General features: G+C 64.2%; 4 protein-coding genes across 4 annotated transcripts; 2 read left to right on the top strand and 2 right to left on the bottom strand.

The window, feature by feature from the left end:
• The first annotated feature begins 735 nt into the window (after positions 1 to 735).
• CAMK2N2 (calcium/calmodulin dependent protein kinase II inhibitor 2) lies at positions 736 to 4487 on the top strand. The gene is made up of 2 exons (XM_058812440.1): positions 736 to 979; positions 3279 to 4487. The coding sequence occupies exons 1-2, from the start codon at positions 811 to 813 to the stop codon at positions 3347 to 3349; spliced, it is 240 nt and encodes a 79-aa protein (XP_058668423.1). The 5' UTR covers positions 736 to 810; the 3' UTR covers positions 3350 to 4487.
• A 1102-nt stretch (positions 4488 to 5589) lies between these two features.
• On the bottom strand, positions 5590 to 9620 carry EEF1AKMT4 (EEF1A lysine methyltransferase 4). The gene is made up of 3 exons (XM_058812575.1): positions 9449 to 9620; positions 8277 to 8560; positions 5590 to 5892 (listed from the first exon to the last, which is right to left on the bottom strand). The coding sequence occupies exons 1-3, from the start codon at positions 9618 to 9620 to the stop codon at positions 5590 to 5592; spliced, it is 759 nt and encodes a 252-aa protein (XP_058668558.1).
• Positions 9621 to 9733: 113 nt separating this feature from the next.
• ALG3 (ALG3 alpha-1,3- mannosyltransferase) lies at positions 9734 to 12740 on the top strand. Its single transcript, XM_058812429.1, has 9 exons — positions 9734 to 9884; positions 10292 to 10391; positions 10478 to 10625; positions 10770 to 10930; positions 11065 to 11185; positions 11448 to 11653; positions 11887 to 11963; positions 12148 to 12292; positions 12391 to 12740. The coding sequence occupies exons 1-9, from the start codon at positions 9734 to 9736 to the stop codon at positions 12578 to 12580; spliced, it is 1299 nt and encodes a 432-aa protein (XP_058668412.1). The 3' UTR covers positions 12581 to 12740.
• Positions 12741 to 13189: 449 nt separating this feature from the next.
• On the bottom strand, positions 13190 to 21481 carry VWA5B2 (von Willebrand factor A domain containing 5B2). Its single transcript, XM_058812424.1, has 21 exons — positions 21343 to 21481; positions 20854 to 21021; positions 20320 to 20545; positions 20061 to 20215; positions 19504 to 19635; positions 19267 to 19391; positions 18897 to 19073; positions 18704 to 18814; positions 18381 to 18583; positions 17998 to 18112; positions 17741 to 17926; positions 17487 to 17646; positions 17122 to 17411; positions 15811 to 16036; positions 15384 to 15728; positions 15178 to 15315; positions 14982 to 15101; positions 14667 to 14744; positions 14398 to 14467; positions 14065 to 14173; positions 13190 to 13798 (listed from the first exon to the last, which is right to left on the bottom strand). The coding sequence occupies exons 1-21, from the start codon at positions 21479 to 21481 to the stop codon at positions 13190 to 13192; spliced, it is 3882 nt and encodes a 1293-aa protein (XP_058668407.1).
• Between the last annotated feature and the right edge of the window lie 1437 nt (positions 21482 to 22918).

Here is a 22918-nt window from a genome sequence, read left to right as displayed (position 1 = left end):
CCAGGGCACAGTCCCCACGTGGCCACACTTACACACACCTGCAGAATTACACCTGTGTGCCCCTGCATTCCTGCAAGGATACAGAATGGGAGGATGTGTACAAACACACGCACACGTGGGGGCCAAGGGGACTGGCAGGGCTTGAGGCAGGACTGGTGCGGCTCCAAGGGGGAACGCCAGCACTGAATGGGGCTACAGGAGCGGGTGCCTGGATGGGTGTTGGGAAAGAGACACAAGTGAGGGGCTGCGGTAGATCCAGGATGGGAGCTGGCCTGGAATCCCGAGGGTTGAGCTTTCTGGTCTGTGGGGTGCTGGGGACTGGAGCAGGATGTGGGGGGATCTGGAGCAGGGTGTTGGGGATCTGTTTGGCATCACCTCTGCATGCCAGGGGAGGGCCCAGCCGTGTCCGGTGGTCCTCAGCTGTCTGGCCCAGTGGCACCCGGCTGTGACAAGGGTTCCCCTCTCCACAGGGGCACCCCGTGCTTGGGGGCACCCCCGAGCAGAGGCGGCCGCCTCGGAAAGGCTGTGCCGGGGGGAGCACTGCGCTCTGGGGCCGTCCCGGTGGCGCGGTCGGGTCCCCATCCCCAGCGGGCGCTCCCCGCGCACCGGCCCCGGGGGTCCCCCGTCCCTGTCCTGTCCGGGCCGGGCCGGGCCGCGGCGCTCCGGAGCCGCCCCCCGCCGGGGGGGTCCCCGCTCCCCCCGGATGCATGACTTCATCCTTCCGCCCGGGTTTCCTCCCCGCCGCCGCCGCCGCCGCCGCAGACCGGCTCCCGGCTCGGCGCGGCGCGGCTCGGCCCGCTCGGCCCCGCCATGTCGCAGGTGCTGCCCTACGGCGAGGACAAGGTGGGCCGCTACGGCGCCGAGCCCGAGGCGGGGGAGCTGCCCTTCAGCTGCCGCCTGCAGGACACCAACGCCTTCTTCGGGGGCAACCAGGGCAAGCGGCCCCCTAAGCTGGGACAGATCGGCCGCGCCAAGAGAGGTACCGCCGACCCCCACCTCTGCCCCCCAACCCCGCCTCAGCCCCCCCCGGGATCCCCGCATCTGCCCTGCAGCATCTCCGGGTTTGTCCCGGGACCCTCGGATCTGCCCTGCAGCATCCCCGGCATCCCTGGTGCTGACTCCTGCATCCCCGGCACAGCCCCACGGCATCCTCGGAACCCCCCATCCGTCCTGCAGCGTCCCCGGCACTGCCTCCTGCATCCCTGACGCTGCCCCACGGCATCCCCGGGACCCCCGCATCTGTCCTTGCGTTCCCGGCTCTGCCCTGGAATCCCCGGCTGTGCCCTGGAATCCCCGGCTGTGCCCTGCAGTATCCCTGGCTCTGCCCCGCAGCGTCCCCGGATCTGCCCTGCAGCATTGCCGGCACTACCCCCCGGCATCCCCGGCACTGGCCCTTGCATCCCCATCACCTTCCCACAGCAGCCCCAGGATCCAGGATTCTGCCCTTGCTTCCCCGGCATTCCCCGCACCGGGCAGTGCATCCCTGGCACCCCCAATATCGCCTGACGAGATCGCCAGACTCCCGATTCTGCCTTTGTATTCCCACTTCTGCCCCACGGCACCCCCTGTCTCTGCCCTGCAACATCCCCAGCACTTCTCCACCGCATTCCTGCGGCTCCCGGCTCTGCCTTGCGTCCCCAGCACTGTCCCCGGCCACCCCCGGCACTACCGCCAGCATCCCCAGAATCTCTGCCCTACATCAGCTCCAGCACTGTCCCCCGGCAACCCTGAGCCTCCCCAGCTCTGTGACTGACACCCGCCCCCAGAAGCCCAGGCTCCCCCATCCCTGCTCCAGACACCACCACGCTGTTCCCCCTGCACCAGCCCCCGCCTCATGCCGGGACTGCCCCTGGGATTGCCCTGCAGCATCGCTGGGGCTGCCCCGGGACTGTCCCCCAGCGCCTCCACGGTGCCCCTGGGACCCCCCGGGACTGCTCCTCAGCACCCCCGGGACTGCTCCCTTCTCATTGAGGATAAACAATCCTTTCCGTACCCGAGGATCCCCAGAACAGCCCTCCTGGCCCCCTGAACCTCTCTCCCTACCCGTTTCTGCCTGCCGCAGAGACCCCAGCAGCCTCTGGCCGTGCTGATCAGCAAATCCCCCCCACTTTACTGTCCCCCCAGGACTCCGTGAGCCCAGATGTGTCCTGCCCCCCCAGAGACCCCAGCACCATCTCCCCTGCTTCCATCAGGACCCACAGAACTGCCCCCCTCTCCTTCCTGCACCCTGATCTGTCACCATTGATCCTCCCCAATGCTTTGGGGACCCTTAAAAATGGCCCCCTCTTTTCCTGCAGCCCCCATCCCACCTGCTTGGGGGTCCTCCATAGGCAAACACCCCTCCTTAAGCTGCAGGGATGAGGAGGGAGGGGAGAGTTCCCCCCCAGTCCCACGGGGGGTGAGCACTGCCTGCTCCACTGCCCCCTTTTGCAGTGCAGGAGGCTGGCTCTGGCAGCACCCCCAGGCTGATGGGGGGATGCTTCTCCTTCGGTCGTATTGGGGGGTCCATCTGCTCTCCCGGTCATTCTGGTCTTGTTAATCCACCCCCAGGAGGACGATATGGGGGATTACTGACCCTCCAGTGGTGGTATTGGGGTGGGGGTCTGCCCCCCAGCCCCAGAGTGATGTTGATGGGAGGCAGCTGCCCCGGCAGTCACGGTGTGTGTGTGTGTAGCTCCCGGGTGATGCTCACGGGGGTCTGTCCAGCCTCCCACCGCTGCTGCTGGGGAGGGGGCTGCCCCGTGGGTGATGCTGAGGGGGTCTCTCTGGAAGCTGACATGACGGGGGGCTCTGCAGCCCCCCACGGTGACGCCGATGGGGGTCCGTGCAGCCCGCCGTGCCGCGGGAGGCTGTCCGGCCCCCCCGGCGATGCCGGTGCTGAGGGTGGGTGTCCTGCGCAGCGGGCGATGCTCAGGGGGGTCTGGCTGCCACCCCCGCCGAGCAGGCGGTGCCCCCCCCGCTGGGTCATTACCCATTCCAGTCCTGTTGCTCTCATCAGCGCCTGCCGCAGAGAGGAGGGGGGGTCCTTCCTGGTCTATTCCTGCCCCCCCCGTTCCCTAATCACCCATCCAGAGGCAGCCGGCTGGCTGCGGGGGGAATGCTGCCCCTACCCAAGCCGGGCAGAGGGGTGATCCCCCACCCCTCATCCCGACTGTGCCCACCCGAACCCCCCTGCCCCGCTCCGGGGGCACACCTGGAGCCTGACGGGGGTGAGAGCCGGGGTAGGGGGGCAGCGGCTGTCGCGTCCCCTCGCCCACGCGCCCCCGCTGTCCCCGCAGTGGTGATCGAGGATGACCGGATAGACGAGGTGCTCAAGGGCATGACGGAGAAGTCGCCGCCGGGGGTGTAAGCCGGGAGCCGCCGCCAGGACCCGCCGGCCGAGCCCCGCTCCAGCCCGCCGCCCCGCATGCTGGCTGGAGCGCCGACGAGGAGGGGGAGGCCATGCCCGCTGCCCCCCCCGGCCCGGGGGGGGGGCCCTGCAGCCACCACCACCCCCCCCCCGAGCCATGCACTTTACCCCTCCGCCTCCCCCGGGGCCGGGACAAAGCGCCGAGCCCCCCGCCCTGGGCGAAGACCCCCCTGCCCGGGGAAGGGGCCCAGCCCCCCGCTCCGCGGCGCGTCCCCCCGATCCTCCTCGGCGGAGGGTCCCCGAACTCCGGGGCCAGCCGGCCCCATGAGCGGGGGGGGGAGCGCTGCTGTCCAGAGACATTTTTTGCTCCATCGTTTTTTGCATGAGCTTGGTGGCCCGGGCGGCCGGCCCGGGGGCCGAGGGTCAGCCCCACCACTCCGGCACGCTTCTTTTTAAAACAGAAACTCCTCATATTTGTATTTTTATATCCGAATCTTTGTTAAAAACGATCTGCTGACGTTGAGATGTCAAAGTAACTGCATCGAGAAAACAAACAAAAACAACCAACCAACCAACCAACAACAAAATAAAAAGGTTCATATTTTTTTCCATAAGAAAAAAAAAGACAAAAAAAGAAGAAAAAAACGAGGGCAAAAATTAAAGGGGGGGCGAGAGTGATGGAGGGAGCATGAGGAAAGCCACAGGAGGAGGGAGGGGAGCAGGGACCCCTGGCCCGACCCCCGCTGGCAGGCAGCAGGAGCACCGGCGGGTTTGGCAGCAGCACCGGCCGCTGCAGTTCCTTCCCGGCAGCACCGGGGCAGAGCCCACCGGGGCCAGCTGCAGGTGCCAGGGGGGGTCCCAGCACTGCCCCTCGCTTGAGGGTGCTGGGGTCGGGGGAGAGCGGGGAGGGCAGGGACCGGCCTGAGTCGTTGTTTTTAATTTTATACTTTAATTTAATTTTATTTTTTAAGAAGCTTCTCGGGGGGTTCTGATGTGCATGAGAAACTTGTCATCTTTTTCAATAACCTACGAGTGGCATTTATGGAGACAACGACGCAAAAAAAAAAAAAAAAAAACCACAACAAAAATACCAAACAAAAAACTGAGGAAAAAAGAAAAAAAAAAGAAAAAAAAAGATACTTGTGTCATGATGTTCTACGAATGATCCATTGTAAATTTAAATGCCATTTTTCACTGTACTGGTGAACAAAATGCAATGAATAAAATACATTCATGTACCCAGGTGAAGCCAGCAGTCGCCTGCTCCTTTTTGTCCCTTCCTCGTGCCAGCTGGTTTTTGAGGTGCCTGTGGGATGGGGTGGCATGGCCAGCATGGGGGCTGACCCCAGGGCCCTTGGCTGGCTCCTGGTGCAGGGGAGCCGCTGGCTGACCCACTTACACCTTCTGCCCAAAACAGCAGCCCAGCAGCTCGGCCTCTGTGCTGTCACTGCCCAGGAGGGTCCCTTTAGCCCACCCAGGGGGAGTTGGTGCCCAGAGAGCCTCTGGGGACACTGCCAGTGGCACCCATGCACCTGCCCCAGCAGCACACACACACAGTGGCTCACCCGTCACCCACCCTGGCACACACGTGTCACTGTGCTGCTGGCCCCAGGCACAGGGGGACACGGACCAGGCGTGTGCAGGACACCGGGGTTGTCACCACAGGCAGGAGTGGGGATGGATGGAGAAAGAAGCAGATATGCTGCCCTTCCTGTCCTGTGGCACCGCCTGCCCCATGCTGGCACATTGCAGCCTGGGCCCCCCAGTACTTGGAGGGGGTGACAAGGACACGGTGCCCTTGCACACCCCCAAGGGCTAGGTCCCGGTGCAGGATGGGGTGGGGGGGTGGAGCAGTGGGCACCCCCAATCCTGCCCTCCATAGCCAGTGCCAGCACCCCCATTCTGCCCTGGGCCTGGCTGTCCGTGCCAAGGGGAAGGGATGGGGGACAGGGAGCCACTCCCTGCAAGATGGATGGGTGAAATTAAACCCGATTTGATTTCATTACTGGCTGCAAAGCCTGGAGCCCTGGCTGCTCTCCAGCTCAGCAAGGAAAGGCCAGGGAGGGGGCACAGAATCACCAGAGCATCCCTGTGCCCCCCAGAGGAGGCCAAGCATCCCCCTCTTGCCCCCCATCACCCGCACCACTGGGCAGCTCGCAGGGGGATGCACCGGTCCCCTGTCTCCCACCTGTGAGGATGGAGCACCTTAAGGCTTTGCTGGGAGCTGGGTGAGCCCCGGGTCAGAGCTGGATGGCGAGCAGATAGTCCTCATCATCGTCCGGGGGGGCGGGGGGCGGCGGCGGGGCGGGGCCCGGGGGGGGCTGGTGCAGGCGGCGCCCCAGGGCCACATCCCGGGGCTCCAGGGGCTGCCCCTTGCGCATCACGTACAGGAAATAGTGGAAGGCTCCGGCGTCGCCGTCCCCGCAGGCAGCGTGGCGCAGGGACCAGCCAAAGGCCTCCTGGGCGTAGTGGGGCTTGCGGAAGTGGGGCTGGGCGAAGGTGATGGAGATGAAGCAGCCCCCTGGGCGCAGCACCCGGCTCACCTGCGGCAGGAAAAGCCCCGGAATGGGGTGGGGAAACCAGTGAGGGTCACTGCTTTGGCTCTGTTCTCAGGGACCCCATCATCATCTGCCAAAGACCCCTCCCAGCCTTTCCCATCACACCCCAAAACCTCTTGTCCTAACCTTGACCCCCCCAAGAGACACCCCGGGTCTGACCTGTCCCCAGACCACCCACATGGAACAGGGGTCTCCATGCTCCATCTCTCCCTGCACCCCAAAACTCTTCACTCCCACCCACAGCAGACAGCATAGAAACCCAACCCTGGCATGGGAAAAGCTTCATCCTTTCGAGCGCAGGGCCCCCCTAAACACAGCACGGGACACCCATCCCACCCACCCCTGCCCAGACCACCCAGCACTACCACCAACACCCAGAATCAGAGGGGAACACGGGGGGTGTTTGATGGGAAAGGACTCAACCCTTTTAATCACCATTTTCTCCCTGCTGGAATTAAGCCCCGCTAACAGGATGGAAAAGAACATCAATTTTCCTGCTTGGCTTTATCCAATGTCAAAAGGCTTTTACGGCCAGCGCCCGCGTGCTCAGCATGCAAAGGCACTGCCCGGGGCGGGCGGGCATCCAGCCCCCTCCCCGCACCCTGCCCCAGGCAGGGACACCCCAGACCCCCCCGGCAAGGGCAGAGAGTCCCCGCTGCAGGGGACAGGGCTGGAGGCCAACTGGGGGGTTTCCCAAGTTCTGCTTTAATCCTGCTGGGAAGCTCCAGCAGGGGAGCTTTGGCTGGGGCCAGTGGAGGGGACAGGCAGCCTGCGTGTCCTCCCCTGCTGCAGCGGTGGCTTTTGAACCAAACCCTACCGGTTTTGGCCAGGAAAATGGGAAGGCAGGTCCCTACATCCCTCTCTGGGCACCTGGCTCAGTATCCCTCCTGCTAAGTGCCTGAAAATCTGCCCTGGGAAGACCCCAGAGCTTCCCAAGCGATGGGCGGGGAGGGGGTCCCCGAAGGTGGGGGCAGGCAGGGATCTCCGGCTGGAACTGAGCGAGGCATCCCGCATGTCCACATCCATCCCTCGTTAATAGAGCAATAATGGCCGTTGCTTGGAGACGAGCGCAGGAAACCTTCCCATCCTTCCCATCCATCAGCGGGAGCAGGGGGGCCGAGGGGCCGCCCCCGCCACACCCGCTGTCCCCAGCAAGCTGGGACAGGGCGTCCCTGCGGTGTCCCCACAGGCAGGGTGGATTTCCACTTCTTACATCCCCCAGGGAGAGGAAGACAGAGGCTGTGAACCCCCCAGTGAAGGGGGATGGGGGTGGGAAGGGAGGTACCACGGACAGACAGACCCCTCTGAAGGGATCTCCAAAACAGGGAGCAAGTGGGAACACCCAGCGAGTCCCCCTGGGGATGAGGACAGCAGGGACAGGCTGCGGGTGGAAGCTGGTACCCAGCGATGCTGGGGGAGGGCAGGGATTGAGCAGAGGATTAAAAAGGGAAAAAAAAAAAGGGAAAATTAAATCCCTGCCGTTTGGCAAAATGACAAGGACAGGCAGCAGCGCTGGCAAGGAGGGCAGAGCACGGATAGCGAGCACAGCCCCACTGCCCTGCCGGGGCTGGAGCTCCCTCCCAGGCTCAGCCAGGCAAGAGAGGATTGGGAGGGCTGTCAACAGCCACAAGCACCCTCCCAGCACCCCGTGCCTGCAACCCCAGGGTGCCAGGGAGGTGCAGCAATTAATTATCCTGGCAGTTATTCCCGCAGGGTGGGAGAGGCTGCCAGGACCCGCACCCCCGCGCCGGGACAGGTTCAATCCGGTCCCGCCGCCAATTAACAGGGCCCCGAGGCATCGCCCGTCCCCGTGGCAACGCCATGGCCCTGTCGATGCTGATGGGAGTTGCCATGGCAACACCAGACCAGATGATGGGGACCCCGGCTAAGGCGATCGAAGCTGGGGCGGGGGGTGCGGGGGGGCCAGAGCTCTCACAGCCCCACGGTCACCACCTTGCCCTGGGCTGGCAGGGCCACCTCGGTGTGTCCCCCTGGGACCCCTACAGCCACCCACGCTAGGATGGGCCCATTTTTCCAGCCAACTCTTTGCATTTAGCATGCAAATAACGAGAGGGGCCATCCAGCAGGACCCAGGGACACATCCTGCTCCGTCCACCTGCCTGGGGAGGAGATGATGGGCTGTAAGAGGGGGTAGTTTCCCACTCCCAGGCGTGCTGGGAGCTCCCCAGGTGTCCCCCTGCAACACACCTGAGAGGCAGGACAGAAACACCGGCTGGGAGGGCAGAAACCCTGGCTGGGGCACGCACAGGGAAGCAGGGTGGTGAGCAGGCACTCAGCACCTTCCCCCAGCCCAAAAGGGGATGGGGTCCCACCCTCTGCACCCCTGCCCAGGTCCCCCCAGCCCGTACCTCCGCCAGCACCCGGCGCATCGCCGCGGCCGCCTGGGGCGAGACGTGCCAGGGGTCGGTTTCCTCCACCAGGAGCACGTCGAGGGTGCCCTTCTCCAGCACCACATCGAAGGAGGCGTCGGGGAAGGCGAGGGCGCGGATGTCCATGACGGCCCAGCGCAGGCCGGGGCAGCGGGCGTAGCGGGCGCGCATGGCCGCGATGCAGGCGGCCGAGAAGTCGATGCTGGTGACGTCGGTGTAGCCCAGCTCGTGCAGGTCGTGGCTCAGGGCGCTGTTGCCACAGCCTGTGAGGGGCACAGCTCACACAGGGCTCGGGGTGCCCGTGCCAGCACCCCAACTCTGTCCCTGCACCCCAAAACGCTTCACTCCCACCCACAGCAGACAGCATAGAAACCCAACTATGGCATGGGAAAAGCTTCACCCCTTCGAGCACAGGGACAGGGGAGGGTGTGGGTGGGCTGGGGCTGCTGGGCAGGGGCAGGTCATGGCTTTGATGCCAGCTAGTGAGGGTTGGGCGAGTCCCTGATTACCCCTGTCCTGCCAGGTGGGTGCTTTGGGCTCCTGTCCTGGGGCAGCTCTGCACACCCCATCCCCTCACCTTGGCGTGGGAGGCAGGGGGAGGCTGGAGGCAGTAAAGGGGCAGGGGGCGTCCCCAGTTATCCCTCCCGCAGTGGAGCCGGCTGCGGTCCCAAGAGCCTGCTGGATAACTCCAGTGGGAAATTAGGGAACTTCGGCTGGGGTTTAACCGGGTGCGATGGCGAGAGGGATGGAAGAACTGGTGTCTCAAGAGGACACGGGGAGTGCCCCGCTACCAAGCCCTCCCCTCGGAGCCGCTTCACCGGGGCTCGGCCGCTCACCGGCGGGGCGAGGGGGATCCCACAGAGGGGGGGGCGGATTTGGGGGCTATTAAACGCAGCTGGCAGCGGCTGATCCGCTAACAGGATCGGTGATTACACCCGCTTAATCCCGCCGGCGGATCAGACCGCAGGTGGGATTACGGGGCGGTTATACCACCGCACCGGGGCCACCCCGCGGGCCGGGCTGGGCGCAGCTCCCGGTACCGGCCCGGTGCCACACCGCCCTCTGGCGGCTAGCGCCAGCGCATCCACCAGCGGGGCCCCGAGCCCCGCCCGCCCGCCCTCCACCGGGCACGCCGGGCACGGGGCACGTACCGAGGACGAGGATGCGGTCACCGGGGCGCAGCTCGGGCTCCAGCTGCGGCAGAAAGCGGGAGAGCCCCCCCAGCCACTCGCGGGTCTCGGCGCCCTCCCGCCGGTACAGCTCGTCCCAGAACCGGCGCCGCCCGTACCGGGGGGGGGCGGCGGATGCGCGCCGCCGCTCCATGCCCGCGCGCGGGGCGGGAGCACCGGGCGCCACGTGCTGCCCGCGCCCCACGTGCGCCTTCCGGTCCGGGCCGGTGCCCGCGCTAAGCGCTCCGGGCGGAAACACGGAGCGGAATGGCGGCGGGGCGGGGGGCGGCGGTGCTGCGGCGGGCATGGCGGGAGCGGCGGGCGGCGCTGCTGGAGCCCCGCTACACCCCGCTGGTGGCCGCCTGCCTCTGCCTGGCCGAGGGTGGCGTCAACCTCTGGGTCATCCGCAGGGTCCCCTGTGAGTGCCGGGGCCCGGCCCGGCCCGGCCCGGCGCTGCCTGGGGCTGCCCCCGGGGATGGCGGGGCCGGTCCGGGGCGGTGCGGGGACAGGGACAGGGACAGCTCGGCCCCGGGGTGGGCGGTGATGGCGGGGCTTGTCCCGGGGCAGCGAGGGGGGCGGGGATGCCGCGGGCACGGGGACAGCGCTGTCCCGGCCCCTCGGGTGACAGCATCCCCGGGCAGGGGGACAGGGCCGGGCCAGGGAGGGACGCGGGGCTGGGCCGGGGGTGCTGGATGTGGCGGCTCGGGAGAGCCCGTGCTGACAGCGTGGCAGCGAGGCACGGGGTCAGGCTGCGGCATTAGAAGTGGGTCAGTCCCCGCAGCCCCCGCAGTGCCCCCGAGCCCCGCTGAGCCCGCCGTCCCGCAGACACCGAGATCGACTGGAAGGCCTACATGCAGGAGGTGGAGGGGTTCGCCAACGGCACCCGCGACTACACCCAGCTGAAGGGTGACACCGGCCCGCTGGTGTGAGTGACGGGGACACCAGCTCTCCGTGACCGGCGGCTCCCCGAGGGGCCGCAGGGCCCGGCCCCTCACTCCGGTCTCCTCACAGCTACCCCGCCGGATTCGTGTACATCTTCCTGGGGCTCTACCATGCCACGGGCCGTGGCTCCGACATCCGCCTGGCTCAGTACCTCTTCGCCGGCCTCTACCTCCTCAACCTGCTCCTCGTCTTCCGCATCTACTGCCGGACCAACAAGGTATCCTGAGGCCGGGGCTCCTGAGCGCTTACCCCGGTGGAACGGACACGGGCTCAGGGCTGGGGTGTGGAGGAGGTCAGCAGCAGCAGCAGGGAGCCCAGGACAGGCTGCTGCTGACCCCTCTGTGTTTCTGTCCCCTGCAAGGTCCCTCCGTATGTTTTCTTCTTCATGTGCTGCGCCTCATACCGCATCCACTCCATCTTTGTGCTGCGGCTCTTCAATGACCCTGTGGCCATGGCCATCCTCTTCCTCGCCATCAACCTCTTCCTGGAGGAGCGCTGGTCCTGGGGCTGCCTCCTCTTCAGGTGAGGGGCTGGGAGCTGCTCTCCGTGGCTGCTGGGTGTGTGAGCCAGCTCAGCCCCAGCAGGAGCTGTGCTCGGCTCAGGGGCTGCCGGGGCTCCGTGTGGGCTCCGCAGTGGTAATGCAGCTTCCTGCTCAGCCTGGCTGTGTCCGTGAAGATGAACATCCTGCTCTTCGCCCCTGGACTCCTCTTTCTCCTCCTGCAACAGTTTGGCCTCCTGGGCTGTATCTCCAAGCTCTGCATCTGTGCCCTGGTCCAGGTGGGTCCCTGTTTGCACCAGCTGCAGCAGCAGGGAATGGGGGCTGCCTTACCAGGCTGCAGAGCCGTGGGTGGAGACAGTGGCACCAGCACCTGTGGCCTCTCACAGCAAGCTGGGCGTTGATAAATAATCTAACTCACGTGACTTTCCTCTTGGGCTGACTGTCCCTGTCACCACACGTGGCACTGGGCTTCTCAGGGGGTAGCTGGGGTAACAGCATCCTGGTGTAGGGCTCTGTGATGGTGCTGGTGTGTCCGTGCAGGTGGTTCTGGGCCTGCCCTTCCTGCTGGTGAACCCCGTGGGGTACCTGACCCGCTCCTTTGACCTGGGCCGCCAGTTCCAGTTTAAATGGACGGTGAACTGGCGCTTCCTCCCAGAAGAGGTTTTCAAGAATCGAGTCTTCCATGCTGCTCTGCTCCTGGCTCACCTGGCAGGCCTGGGGCTCTTTGCACTGCACCGGTGGCACAGGTGAGACCTGGGGTTCCCCACGGGTATTGATCCCTGCCAATCCCATGTGCAGGATACAGATCCACGACTGTCCTCCCCCTGCAGTGCTGCAGTCCTGGGATTGCAGCTGTGAGTTGGAGGGCAGTTACTGTTCTATTCTGGGGAATATATGGCCCAGGCATTGTGGCTCACGGGAACACTGGGGTGGGAGAGACTTTCAGTAGCTGAGATCAATGTTTGTTCTTCCCTCTCAGTTCCAAAGAGAACATCCTGACTCTGTTGAAGGATCCTGCCAAAAGGAAGCCTGCATCCCCTCGCTTGACTGTCAACAATATCCTTTGGCAGCGTGGGCAGCAAGGAGAGAGGGAGAAGGCAGGGCAGGGAGAAGCCTGGTTGGGTCCCAGGTCATGCAGTGCTGTTGTACCAGCCTGCCCCGGGGAAAGGAGCCATGCTGGGGAGCTCTTGTGGGACCACACCTTCGGCCTCCTGTGTTTGCCCCCTTAATGCCAATGCATGGATTGTCTTCATCCTCTTCTCCTCCAACTTCCTGGGTGTCTGCTGCAGCCGCTCCCTGCACTACCAGTTCTACGTCTGGTATTTCCACACTCTGCCCTACTTACTCTGGTGCACCCCGACCACCAAGCTGGCCCACATGCCCAAGTACGTGCTGGCAGGGAGGGGAGCCCCTCTGCTGGGGCCCTGGGAGTGAGGATGGCTGGTGTGTCCCCCATGCTGACCCCTAGCCTTCCCCTGCACAGGGTGCTGCTGCTGGGCGTGATCGAGCTCTGCTGGAACACCTACCCCTCCACAGTGTGCAGCTCCCTCTCCCTGCACATCTGCCATGGACTCATCCTGCTCCAGCTCTGGTACGGCACAGCCCCCACGCCAGTGTCACACACCCCTCCACCAAGCAGGAAACCCACAGCCACGTCCAGGAAAGCCCAGTGAGAGTGGGGATGGCTGGCCAGTGGGAACTGGCCTCTGGAACTGCCCCATCTGCCTGCTCTTTTCCCACTTGACTCCAGGCTGCCCACAGCAATCCCAAGAGGGCCATGAGCCCTGGAACTGTGCAAAGGGGGCAGGTGTGGGGTCCCCCAAAAGGCAGGACTTCCCGAATAAAGGGGGCTTTATGTGCCCTTGCCCAAAACCCTTGTCCTGTGATGATGTCAGAGCAGCTGTCCCTGGATTTTCCCCACTTCAGGGAAGGCAGAGCATCTTCTAGAGCCATGAGCACTCTGGCTTTCCAGCTGTGGGAAAGGGGTGCCCAGGGCTAGGCAGTAGCCTCTGGGGTGAGGTTAGAAGAGAGGAGCTGCAGAACTGCTTTGCCTCACTGTTTCATTTGCTTTGATGGAGCCCAGGAGTCCCTCCAGTACAGCTTTTCCTATTCCCCTGCCTGCTCCCTCTCACCAGAGATGGCTGGGAAGGGGGTGAGCCCCTCCTATGATTCTCGTGAGTCCTGGCATGGCCTGAAGGGAGCCAGCAGCTCTCTGCTGATAACAGAGACACCAGTGCAGGTGGCTTGGAGCCAGGTGTCTTTATTGGCCCCTTGGGCGGCCGTCAGACATTGTTGGGGTTGTAGCACAGCATGTTCAGCTTGATGTTCTCGTCCCAGTGACGCAGCAGCAGGAACAAGTGCCTGGCTGCCCCTTTGAGGCAGCCCACGTCCACCCCCTCGGGCAGGCGCTGCGCCCACAGCCACGCGTCCGCCTTGGCCGCCACCAGCTCCCACTCCTCAAAGAACCCGGCACAGCGATGCTCCAGCCACGCCAGGGCCACCGCCGTGGCCCAGCTGGCACTCTCCAGATCCTCTGGCCCCACGTCCTGGCAGCTCACGCCGGCCTCAGAGGGGGCGGCCGAGTGGGGCCCGGTGTCGGACTCGGAGCCGTGCCCGCTGTCGGCCTGCGCCCACGCGGCCGCGCTGGGCACCTCGGAGCAGGTGCTGCGGGACGGGGGCGAGCTGGGCTGCGGGGCTGGGAGGGGCTCCTCGCCCTCCTCAGCCCCAGCTGCTGCCTCAGGCAGGCTCCTGGCCCCTGGGGACATGGGGCTGAGGCTGGCACGGTGGGAGGCATAGGGGGAGGCACGGCGCAGGCGGTCCAGGGGGATCTGCACCACTTCAGAGAAGCTCTCGGTGAGCTGGAAGGGCCCCCGGGCTTGCTGCAGCTGCACCTGCAAGGAGGGGGCACAGACAAGTGGGGAGGGCAGGCAGGGGTGCAGACCCACCACAGCACCAAACACTGGGGCTGCAGGAGTGTCCCTGGGGCACAGGGACAGTCTAATGCCCCCCAAAAAGCCAACCCAGATCCCCATGCAGGGCTGACGCAGCATCTTCCACTGCTTGTGCTGCTAGGCATGATCTCGGTGGCTCAGCTGGCACCCAGCAGGGCAGGTCCCCCCGCTGGGATGGGGACAGGGGACAGGCAGCAGGCCCTTACCAGCGGGAGGTAGTCATGGCTGGTGTGGTTGCTGGAGCGCTCGCTCTCTGGGCTGAGGCACTGCGGGCGCAGCGCCAGGCTGGGGCCCCTGCGCCTGCTCAGGCTAAACCTGTGGGGTCACAGGCAAAGTAACAGGACTGGCAGGAATTCCTGGAAGGCAGCTGGACACCAAACTGCTGCAGGGAAGGGGCAGGAGTGCTAAACCCCCCCAGTTATGCTGCAGGAGCTGGCAGGGGACAGGGGACCAGCAGCTTCCCAAAAGTGTCACTGTCCCCCTCTCCCCACAACGTGCCATTTTGTGGTCCCTTGCATCCCCCCATCCCACAGTGTCACCTGGAGCCTGCGATGCTCTCTGTGGATTTCTGGGAGCCCATGGAGGTGGTGGAGGGGCTGGATGGAGGCCCTGCAAGGGGGAGAATTAAGCACAATGGGAACATGATGCACACAGAGGAGTGTCCCACTGCCCAGTACCTGGGAGGGCAGGTCAGCCCACATGCCCAGGGTACTGAGGGCACAGTGGATGCTCCAGCTGTGGCAGGGCATCGAGGGTAGCCCATCTCCCACCCTGATCCAGCCCTTGGCCCCCTCCAGCCTGGACACACCGTTTGAGTAGTTCTGCTTTTCCCAGCCAAAGGCAGGGGAGGAGATGCTGCCCAGGGACCTGGTGATCTCATCTCGCTCTGCAAAAGAGCAAAATCTTGTGGGGTCCTAGGCTCCAGAGACCCTCATGGTTCACAGCTGCTCTCAGGGGTTGCTATGCTGTCCTCCCCTTCCCCAGTACAGCCAGATGCCTCTTTCCACATTTCCACAGCACCCCAGGCAGGACCAGCCCCTCACAGCCACCAGCTGAGGGTCTCCAAAGACCCCAGTGCGGATCCCTGGGGAGGATAAGTTGACATAAAGGTCTGAGTCAGTACCTGCAGTGCCAGGGGCCTCATCCTGCTCCGCTGCCTCCTGCTGCTGCCCCTGAGCCGCGGAGGAGCTCCGGTGGTGCCAGTTCCCTGCCGCAGCAGCCCGTGTCCGGCTGGCTGAGCCAGCTGCAAGGGACGACGCCACGTCAGCCCTCTGTCCCCTTGCTGTCCCCTCTCCCTGCCACCAGGCCCTTGTCCGTACCTACGCCCCACACCTCGGGGGCTGCGGGCAGGGCTGTCTGTGTGGCACCGTCCACGGGCACCAGGCGAGTGTAGAGGGAAGGCACGTTGCAGGCTTTGCTGGTTTGCACGGCCTTCAGGCGGAACCGGCGGGCGAGACCTGCCCGGAGGAGGCAGTTAGGGTGGGGGGATGCCGGGGCCACCCCGGGGAGCCGCGCCAGCACCCACCTTGCTCCAGCTTGGCTTCCCGCTGCGCCACGCTCTCGTTGTCCCGGACCACGGAGCGTGCTGCCAGGCGGTGCAGGGGCTTGTCCCAGGCCTTGGCCGCCCTCCGCGGCGGGTCCCCCCTGCCCAGACCCTCCCGGGGCTGCAGCAGGGGCTCCAGGGAAGCTGTCACTTCCCAGGACACCGGCGTGCCGGCCCGCAGCGCGTGGATCACCACCTGGCAGCGCAGGGGCGTGCTGGCATCACCCAGGCTGGGCTGCCCCGCCTCGGGCGCTGGCGAGGCACTGAAGAGGTAGGAGGGCTCCACCAGCATGTCCCAGTCCAGGTGGGTGGGCGAGAGGAGGTTATCTGGGAACGGCAAAGGCTGCGCTCAGCAAGGCGGGGGCACCGGGCCCCACCCCACCGCCCTGGTCCCAGAGCCAGCACACACTTGACTCTGCTGCCCCGGGCAGCATTTGCCGTGCCTGCGGTCCCAGCTCATCCAGCCGCCCCTCCAGGGACTGGTTCCTCTTCTGAGACACCTTTTCCAGGGCCTGGCAGAGCCGATGGGCATCCAGCTCCCCGTGTGGTGTGGAGAAGCTGCGCCCAGCCAGGGCAGCACGTGCCAGCGCCTTCTTCTGCCGCGCCAGCTCCTCCGTGCTCAGGGCCACTGTCACCTGCGGTGGGGACAGGGCTGTTGGCAAGGCCAGCACAGAGCCCAGATTGCCCTGAGCTGCCATGGGCACCTGCACCCCTCCTGCTGCTGGCTGGAGCCTTGGCTGTCGTCAGTGCTCTGCAGGCTGGCACCAGCTGCTTCCCAGGGATGCTGCCCTGGCACCACAGACATGGGAAGCACCCACACAGGAGTTTGCAAACATCCCTGGAGACTGACTCAGGCTGGTGCTGGAGTTGCCAGGGATTTGTGTGTGTGCAGAAGTGAGATTAGCTAGAATACTCAGGCTGGATGATGTTACAATGGGATGCATTCTCCAGTGCAGAGTGGTGTCCCTGCATTGAGATGCTTCCCCTAAAAGCCAAGTCAGGGCAGTGGCACCCATGCCACCTCTCGCTCTGGCAGCAGGGAGTTGGGAGGATCATTTACTCTGCAGGGAAATCACTTACGCTTGACATTTCAGCAGCAAAGGGCACCAGCTGTGCCTGCTGTGTGACAGGAGTGGGTTACCTAAGCCGTGCCACTGGGAGGGAGCGTGTCCTGGTGCTGGGTGACAGCTGGCCTCACCAAGCCTTGGGGCCATTGGCACTGGGGCAGCTGCCTTCCCCCAGCAACCCAGCTGGGTTTTAAACCCAGGTATGAAGCAGCAGGGATGTGGCCCATTGCTAATGAAGCGTCTGGAGTGTTGGCTGAGGGCTGAAGGAGCCAGGCTGAAGCCCAGCCAGGCAGCCTTTCCTCTCTGGCTCAACAGATTTGTTACGTGATGCCAGCCCAGCTATCTTCATTTGGTTTCTGCAGCTTTAAGGCATCACTGAGCTGGCTCAGGAGTCTGTTAGACACTCAGCTGACTGCTGGCTAGGAACACTAAGGGACCTGCTGCTTGGTCCCCAGCTGTCCCATTGCAGTAGGGCAAAACCACCCAGGAACATCCTCATGGCATCCACTGCTGATCCTTGCTTAAAATTCAGGCTACAGCACTGTTTCCCAGCCCAGTGGGCAGATGCCTGGGCACAACAGGGCAGCCAGGCCCCAGCTAAGCCATGAACAACCCCCACACCATGAGCCCCTGCATCCCCTTGGCATCCTTACCTTGGTGCCAGCTGGGGCAGAGGGCAGCGGGGCAGATTTGGTGGAGGACTCGCAGAGGGACAGGCTCTTCTGGCCCTGCTGGGATGTGACATCAGCACCAGGGCCCGAGGAGCCACCCTCGAGGGCCACATCCCTGGAACCAGTGGACTCGCTGCTGGTGGAGCTGCGGGAGAGCAGCCCCTGGCTGCGGTCAGTGCTGACAGAGCAGTGTGTCAGGACATACTGCTCCTGGATGTACGAGGGCTGGTAGATCCGCTTCCAGATGTCTCCCCCAGAAACAGGATTGATACCTGCCCAGTGAGCACATGCCCTGTTAGCCCGTGGCTCCCACGACTGCCCCTGCCCCAGCTCTGGACCCCACTCACTCCGCTCTGACACCTCTGTACTTCCAGAGAAAACGTCCAGGGAGGCATCCCCAGTTCCTGGGTGGCTCTGGGATGGCTGGTGGCTCTCCCCAGGACTGGGCACGTCCTGCTGGGAGAGAAAGGCTGAGCCCCGGGAGCTCTGCCGAGCCCCATCCTGGCCCTGGGAGAGAGAGGACAGCACCATCAGCCCCCAGCTGGGCAGCAGCCGCTGGCACAGGGGCCAGGCCACCCTGCCCAGGCCGTGCCAGCCGTACCAGCGGGCGCCTGTCCCCGAAGCGGGCGATGCTGTAGAGGACGCAGTAGCTGACGAGGCGGTCCCCGGGGTACAGGGCCGGGAGCTCGGTGGGTGACAGCAGAGCCTCCATGCTGTCGGGGACGTACCAGTCGATGGTGATGTCGCTGATGGCCGGCTCGATCGCCTTCTTCAGGGACTTGATCAGCTAGGGGGGAGTGCGCACAGTGTCACACACGGCGGTGCCCCCAGTGCCCCCCTGCCCTGCCTGGGCCTTACCTTGGGCTGCAGCCTCTCAGAGGGACTCAGGAACTCGGCACGGCCACGGCTCACCTTGGCCATGGCCTTCAGCAGCCGCCGGCACGCCCGCGGGCCCATACCAAAGCTGAAACACCTGCGGGAGAGCCAGGGGAGGGAAAGCCATGGCTGGGCTGGGGACTGGCAAACCCAGTGATGAGCCCTTTAGCAGGGATGGGCAGATCTGAGAGCCAGAGTGCTGCCCTGGCTCTGTTCTGGGGCACCCCAGGAAGAGCCGAGGCGATGGGTGAAGGACACCCTTGGGGCAGGCTCAGGGAAGATTTGGGGCTGCACAAGGGGAATCAGTGGGAACAGCGTGGGGGATTTAGGGAACACGGAGTCCTTCGGCAGTGCCGGTGCCGTACCTGACGGTGCTGGCCTGCCTGCGCACCAGCCGCAGGATCCTGCTGGCACTGCCCGCTGCTGCCCCGGTGAACAGGAACAGCTGGCGAGGGTAGCCGTGGTGGAGGGGCTGTGCCAGCGCCCAGCCCAGGGCTGCCAGCAGGTTGGTGCCACCAGGGTCTGCCCGCAGCCCACCCAGGTACTCGCAGGCACGGCGCAACGTCTCCTGTCAGCACAAAGAGCCTTGCAGCATCCCCTGGCTCACCAGTGCCCAGCCCAAGTCAAGGAGCTGGGAGAAGGACAAGGAGGGGTTCCTGGATCCCCAGGATTTGCCCGTGGCACTCACGTTGCTGCAGAGGCGACTGGATGGGAAGAGCGGCTTGATGTCAGCGCCAAAGCTGGCAAGGTTGAGCAGTGTTCCTGATGGGAGGCTCTTCAGGGCTACCAGCAAAGCCTCCTGAGGAGACAGCAGGGACCAGGGACAGCTGCTAAGGGCTGGCCAGCCAGGGAGCACCCCCAGACCCATGGCTGTGCCTCACCTTGACCTTGTCAAGGTCAGGGCCACTGATGGAGTCGCTGCGGTCGATGAGGAAGAGGATCTCACGGGTGACGCTCTGCAGGGCCCCGGGGACGCCCTCCACAGCCGGGCAGAAGTTCAGCATCAGCACAGGGTTGGGGAAGATGTCCTTGTGGAAACGCTTCTGCACGAAAGCCACCTGCGAGCCAGGCAGGTCAGAACTTTCTCACACCCTCGGACCACAGCAAGGTCTGCCTCACCCACACCCCACCACCTCCCCCTTCCTCCTCTGGCAGGGCAGCAGTGGCTGTGCCCACCTCCCTTTCCTCCTCTGGCAGGGCAGCAGTGGCTGTGCCCACCTCCCCTTTCCCCCTCTGGCCCTGCCCTGTCACCTGTCTCTCGCCACTGCTGTCCTTCCTGGCAATCCGCACGTAGTCCCGGCGGCTCCGGATGTGCGCCTCGTACTCGGGGTACGTCATGGTGCCATCCTCAATCACCAGGTGTGGGCTGTGGGGCTCTGGGGGGCACAGGAGAGATTAGAGTTACCCTGTGCTGCAAGGGGCTGGGGGATGCTCTGGATGTTTCTGGGGTGATGCCTCAAACCCTCCCAGGGCACCGTCTCCCCTCACCACAAGGATAGAGGATGATCTCCAGGTCCCTGTCGTAGCGGTGGGGCTCGGCTAAGGTGACACAGGTGGTGGTGGCAGAATTGGCCCAAGGGTCAGCATCAGCTCTCAGGGCATGTGATGGGCTCTCCAGCCCTGCAAAGAAGGGAAGGCAGCAGGTAAGCCCCCCACAAACCCCCTCCTCAGCCCCCCACCCACCAGGCCCCACAAACAGTGGCTTGTTCCTGACAGAGCTGATGGGATTGACTGGGCCAGCAGCAAGGAGCACATCCCCACCAACCAACCACCTTCCCCTCCTCACCCACCCTCTCCTCAGTGCATCACATCACCCCAGGGAAGGAGGCTGCTGACCTAGAGCTGCCCGAAGGCACAGGCAGGGTCACTTTGAGGGGTCCCAGCCCCAGGGATGGAATGGAAAAAGGGATTCTTCACCTGGAGGGAGTGCAAGAGGATGCCCAGCAACAGGCCCTCACATCCTCCTAGAAAGGAGGGACCAGGGAACACCACATTTTGAGGAGGTTTTACGCAACCAACTGATAACACCCAAGCCACACCCCTACCTGCCAGCAAGCAGGGGCCCTTCACCAGCAGCTCGAAGGAGAACTCGTAAGGAAAAGGGTTGTAGGGTCGTCCCCGAAAGACATCCACGCTGTCCACAGGCACCACAGTGGGTGACTGACTCCGGGCACCTGGCCCCCCAAAACATCTTGTGGGGCTGCAAGGGGAGAGGGGGTGATGGCTCCTGCCCCCCAGCCTGCTCGCCCAGCATTGGCATTGCCCCCCTGGGATGGCAGAGACTGAGGAAGCCATGAAAATCACCATAGGGCCAACCTGTCGTCACACAAGCTTGCCGGCTCGCTCTCGGGGTCAGCGGGGACGTGGGGTGTGAGGATGGGGGGCAGCAGCAGGCGCAGGGCCCCGTCTGGCAGCGTGGGCAGCTCCTGCACCGTGTTCAGGGTGACAGCCAGGCTCTCCGACGGGCACAGCGTGCCGGTGACAATGATGAAGGTGGTGCGCTCCACATCCTCATCCAAGACCAGGTGGCCTGGGCAGGAGAGGGAGGAGGGATGGGGGAGGTCAGTGAGATATGTGGGGTTGTGGAGGAGGTCATTAGTGGCCCTATTCGTTCCCAGGGGTGACAGCAGAGCACAGGTGTCACAGAGGCTGTGCACATGGCAGCAGAGCCCCAGAAGAGGTGGAGGGAGGGGAAAGAAGACGTGGAGATCTCCATCCCCAGGGACCACACATCACCCCCTGCCCGTTCTGAGCCTGCTGGCCAGGAGCACCCACGAGCAGCGCCCACGAGCAGCACCCACGAGCAGCACCCGTGGCAGGGCACGGCAGGGCACTCACCGCTGGTGCAGCGGCGCGGGCGGCCGGGGCCGATGCCGGGGCCGCACTGCAGGCAGCATTCCTGCACCCGCTGCCGGCTCTGCAGCTGGAACGTCACCCGCCGGCTGCCCGCCGCTGCCTCAAAGCCAGCCACCACCTCCGACTCCTCCAGCGGGTAGATGAAGATGCCTGCGGGCAGAGGAGAGCCCCGAGGCAGAGCCGGCACGGCTGTGGCACGAACAGCCCATGGGAGCCCCTGTGTGACTCACAGCACGTGAGCGAGACGCAGGAGCCACCCAGAGCGAGGATGGAACCTCTTCTTCTGTGCTGGCAATCTGTTTGCTCAGTCTCACTCTCCTCCTGCCCACAGTGTGTGACAGTGGCCTCCGTCTTTGCTCCCCAGACTGAGCAAGGTTTGGGGGCCAGGACACAGATGGGCAGCAGGCAGGATGCTCTCCAGCACTGGGGCTCTCAGGGCAGTCCCTGCCACAGCTGAGAGCCCTCCCTTACCTTCCACGGGCTCCTTGTGGGGGTTGGTGTACAGGAGGTGAGCGGTGATGCTCAGGGAGTATCCGTTGGCACAAGCCTTCACCGTGGAGCTCTTCAGGGGCAGAGCCTCCCAGGACACGAGGGCGTAGAGGCCTGGCATGGTCCCTCAGTGGGCAGCTGTGAGCAGAGGGAAGGCAGGCACTGGATGCCCAGGGACAGGCTCTGCTGGAAGGGGCTTCTGCCCACAGGCCATTTACATCTGCCCAGCCTGAGAGAGGGAGCAGCCCTCTCTCCAGCCCTCCCACATACCAGGCTGCTCTTCAGCTTCCACAGAACACATGGACCTGGACCCAGGTCTCTCCTTGGACACCAGCCCACCTGCAAACCAGGTCTGGAGCCACAGGAGCCCACAGAGAGGGCAACAAAACTCCTGTGGGCAGTGCTACAGGCAAGCCCCAAGCCCTGGCAGACAAACAGGGACTCATGGACAGAATGGGTAATGGCCAACCATATGCAGCCCATCTCTCAGCCACCCCAGAGCCTCTCCAGGCCATCTCCTGCACTGGAGCGTCTGCTGCTCCCATCTCCATTCATCCACAGAGGTTACCAGGGTAATTTGTCAAAAAAAAAAGCCAACCAGAAGGGTGAGAAGCCCACAGTGTAACTAGGACAAAGCAGCCAGCAGTGTTTGCTGGGGGTTTAATAATTAACAACAAGGTCAGTGCTGCATGGAAGAACAGCACAGAGGGAATGCGCTGCAGGGTGGAGCCCGACAAGGGGATGATTATCACCTTCTTTGCCCAGAAATGGATGTGTCAAGGGTCCCAGCTCTTGGCAGGAAGAGAGGTGGCTGGGAATGCCTTCCAACCATGGCACCAACCCACTCCACACCTCTCTTCCCCTTGGGAAAACACCCAGGAGCAACATCACAAACAATTGTCTGGAGTCAAAGCCTCTCTCCAACATCAGCCCATCCTGTGCCATCAAATATTTGTGTAAAATATTCCTGTCAGCCTTAGCCCTGGCTGCGTGGATGTGTGGACAGTGTGCATGGGGTCTCCCCCACACGTGGGTCTGCACCTCTGCTCTGCCCCAAGCACCTGTGCCCAGCGAGGCCCTGCCCCATGCCATGTGCTGGTGCTGCAGCACACAGTGTGCCCAGGGCAAGGACACAGCCAGGTACAGCTGAGCCATCTGGTGCCCCCTCTCCAGTGGCCTTCATCCTGGGAACAGCTCCTAAGAGCTCTGGCAATGGGAGGCTCGGGGTGCCCTCGGCTGGGGTCACAGAGTGCCTCTCACAGAGCATCCCTGCAAGAGGAGCAGGGCTGCATCCTTGGAGGCAGCACCGGGACAAAACTCTCAGCTGCACAAAACAGGGAGCCTTGGAGAAGTGCAGAAGTGCATTAGCAACGTGGCTGCATCCCAGGAAAATCAGTCCATTACACCAGAGGAGAGCCATTTACCTGCTCAGCTGGCATTGCAGGGTTATGCTGGCAGATCCTGCCACCCAACCACACCCCATCACCACCAGCCCTCCACCCTCTGTGCAGGATGCTGCACTCACTGCTGCACCCCCAAACTGTGCTCCCAGCACTCG

This window comes from Ammospiza caudacuta, chromosome 11, assembly GCF_027887145.1.
Source record: "Ammospiza caudacuta isolate bAmmCau1 chromosome 11, bAmmCau1.pri, whole genome shotgun sequence".
Lineage (NCBI taxonomy): Eukaryota > Metazoa > Chordata > Aves > Passeriformes > Passerellidae > Ammospiza > Ammospiza caudacuta.
Note: the sequence above shows the minus strand (reverse complement) of the source record. Positions and strands in the feature narration are given on the sequence as shown.

What these genes read in the sequence shown, in the direction of transcription:
- CAMK2N2 (XM_058812440.1), top strand. Translation starts at nt 811, where the DNA reads ATGTCGCAGGTGCTGCCCTACGGCGAGGACAAGGTGGGCCGCTACGGC. An exon ending in GATCGGCCGCGCCAAGAGAG is followed by an intron (nt 980 to 3,278) that starts GTACCGCCGACC and finishes CTGTCCCCGCAG; the next exon opens with TGGTGATCGAGGATGACCGG.
- EEF1AKMT4 (XM_058812575.1), bottom strand. Translation starts at nt 9,620, where the DNA reads ATGGAGCGGCGGCGCGCATCCGCCGCCCCCCCCCGGTACGGGCGGCGC. An exon ending in TGACCGCATCCTCGTCCTCG is followed by an intron (nt 8,561 to 9,448) that starts GTACGTGCCCCG and finishes TGCCCCTCACAG; the next exon opens with GCTGTGGCAACAGCGCCCTG. An exon ending in TGCGCCGGGTGCTGGCGGAG is followed by an intron (nt 5,893 to 8,276) that starts GTACGGGCTGGG and finishes TTCCTGCCGCAG; the next exon opens with GTGAGCCGGGTGCTGCGCCC.
- ALG3 (XM_058812429.1), top strand. Translation starts at nt 9,734, where the DNA reads ATGGCGGCGGGGCGGGGGGCGGCGGTGCTGCGGCGGGCATGGCGGGAG. An exon ending in GGTCATCCGCAGGGTCCCCT is followed by an intron (nt 9,885 to 10,291) that starts GTGAGTGCCGGG and finishes GCCGTCCCGCAG; the next exon opens with ACACCGAGATCGACTGGAAG. An exon ending in GGTGACACCGGCCCGCTGGT is followed by an intron (nt 10,392 to 10,477) that starts GTGAGTGACGGG and finishes GTCTCCTCACAG; the next exon opens with CTACCCCGCCGGATTCGTGT.
- VWA5B2 (XM_058812424.1), bottom strand. Translation starts at nt 21,481, where the DNA reads ATGCCAGGCCTCTACGCCCTCGTGTCCTGGGAGGCTCTGCCCCTGAAG. An exon ending in TCGGGGACAGGCGCCCGCTG is followed by an intron (nt 17,647 to 17,740) that starts GTACGGCTGGCA and finishes TCTCTCTCCCAG; the next exon opens with GGCCAGGATGGGGCTCGGCA. An exon ending in GCCCGGGGCAGCAGAGTCAA is followed by an intron (nt 15,729 to 15,810) that starts GTGTGTGCTGGC and finishes TGCCGTTCCCAG; the next exon opens with ATAACCTCCTCTCGCCCACC.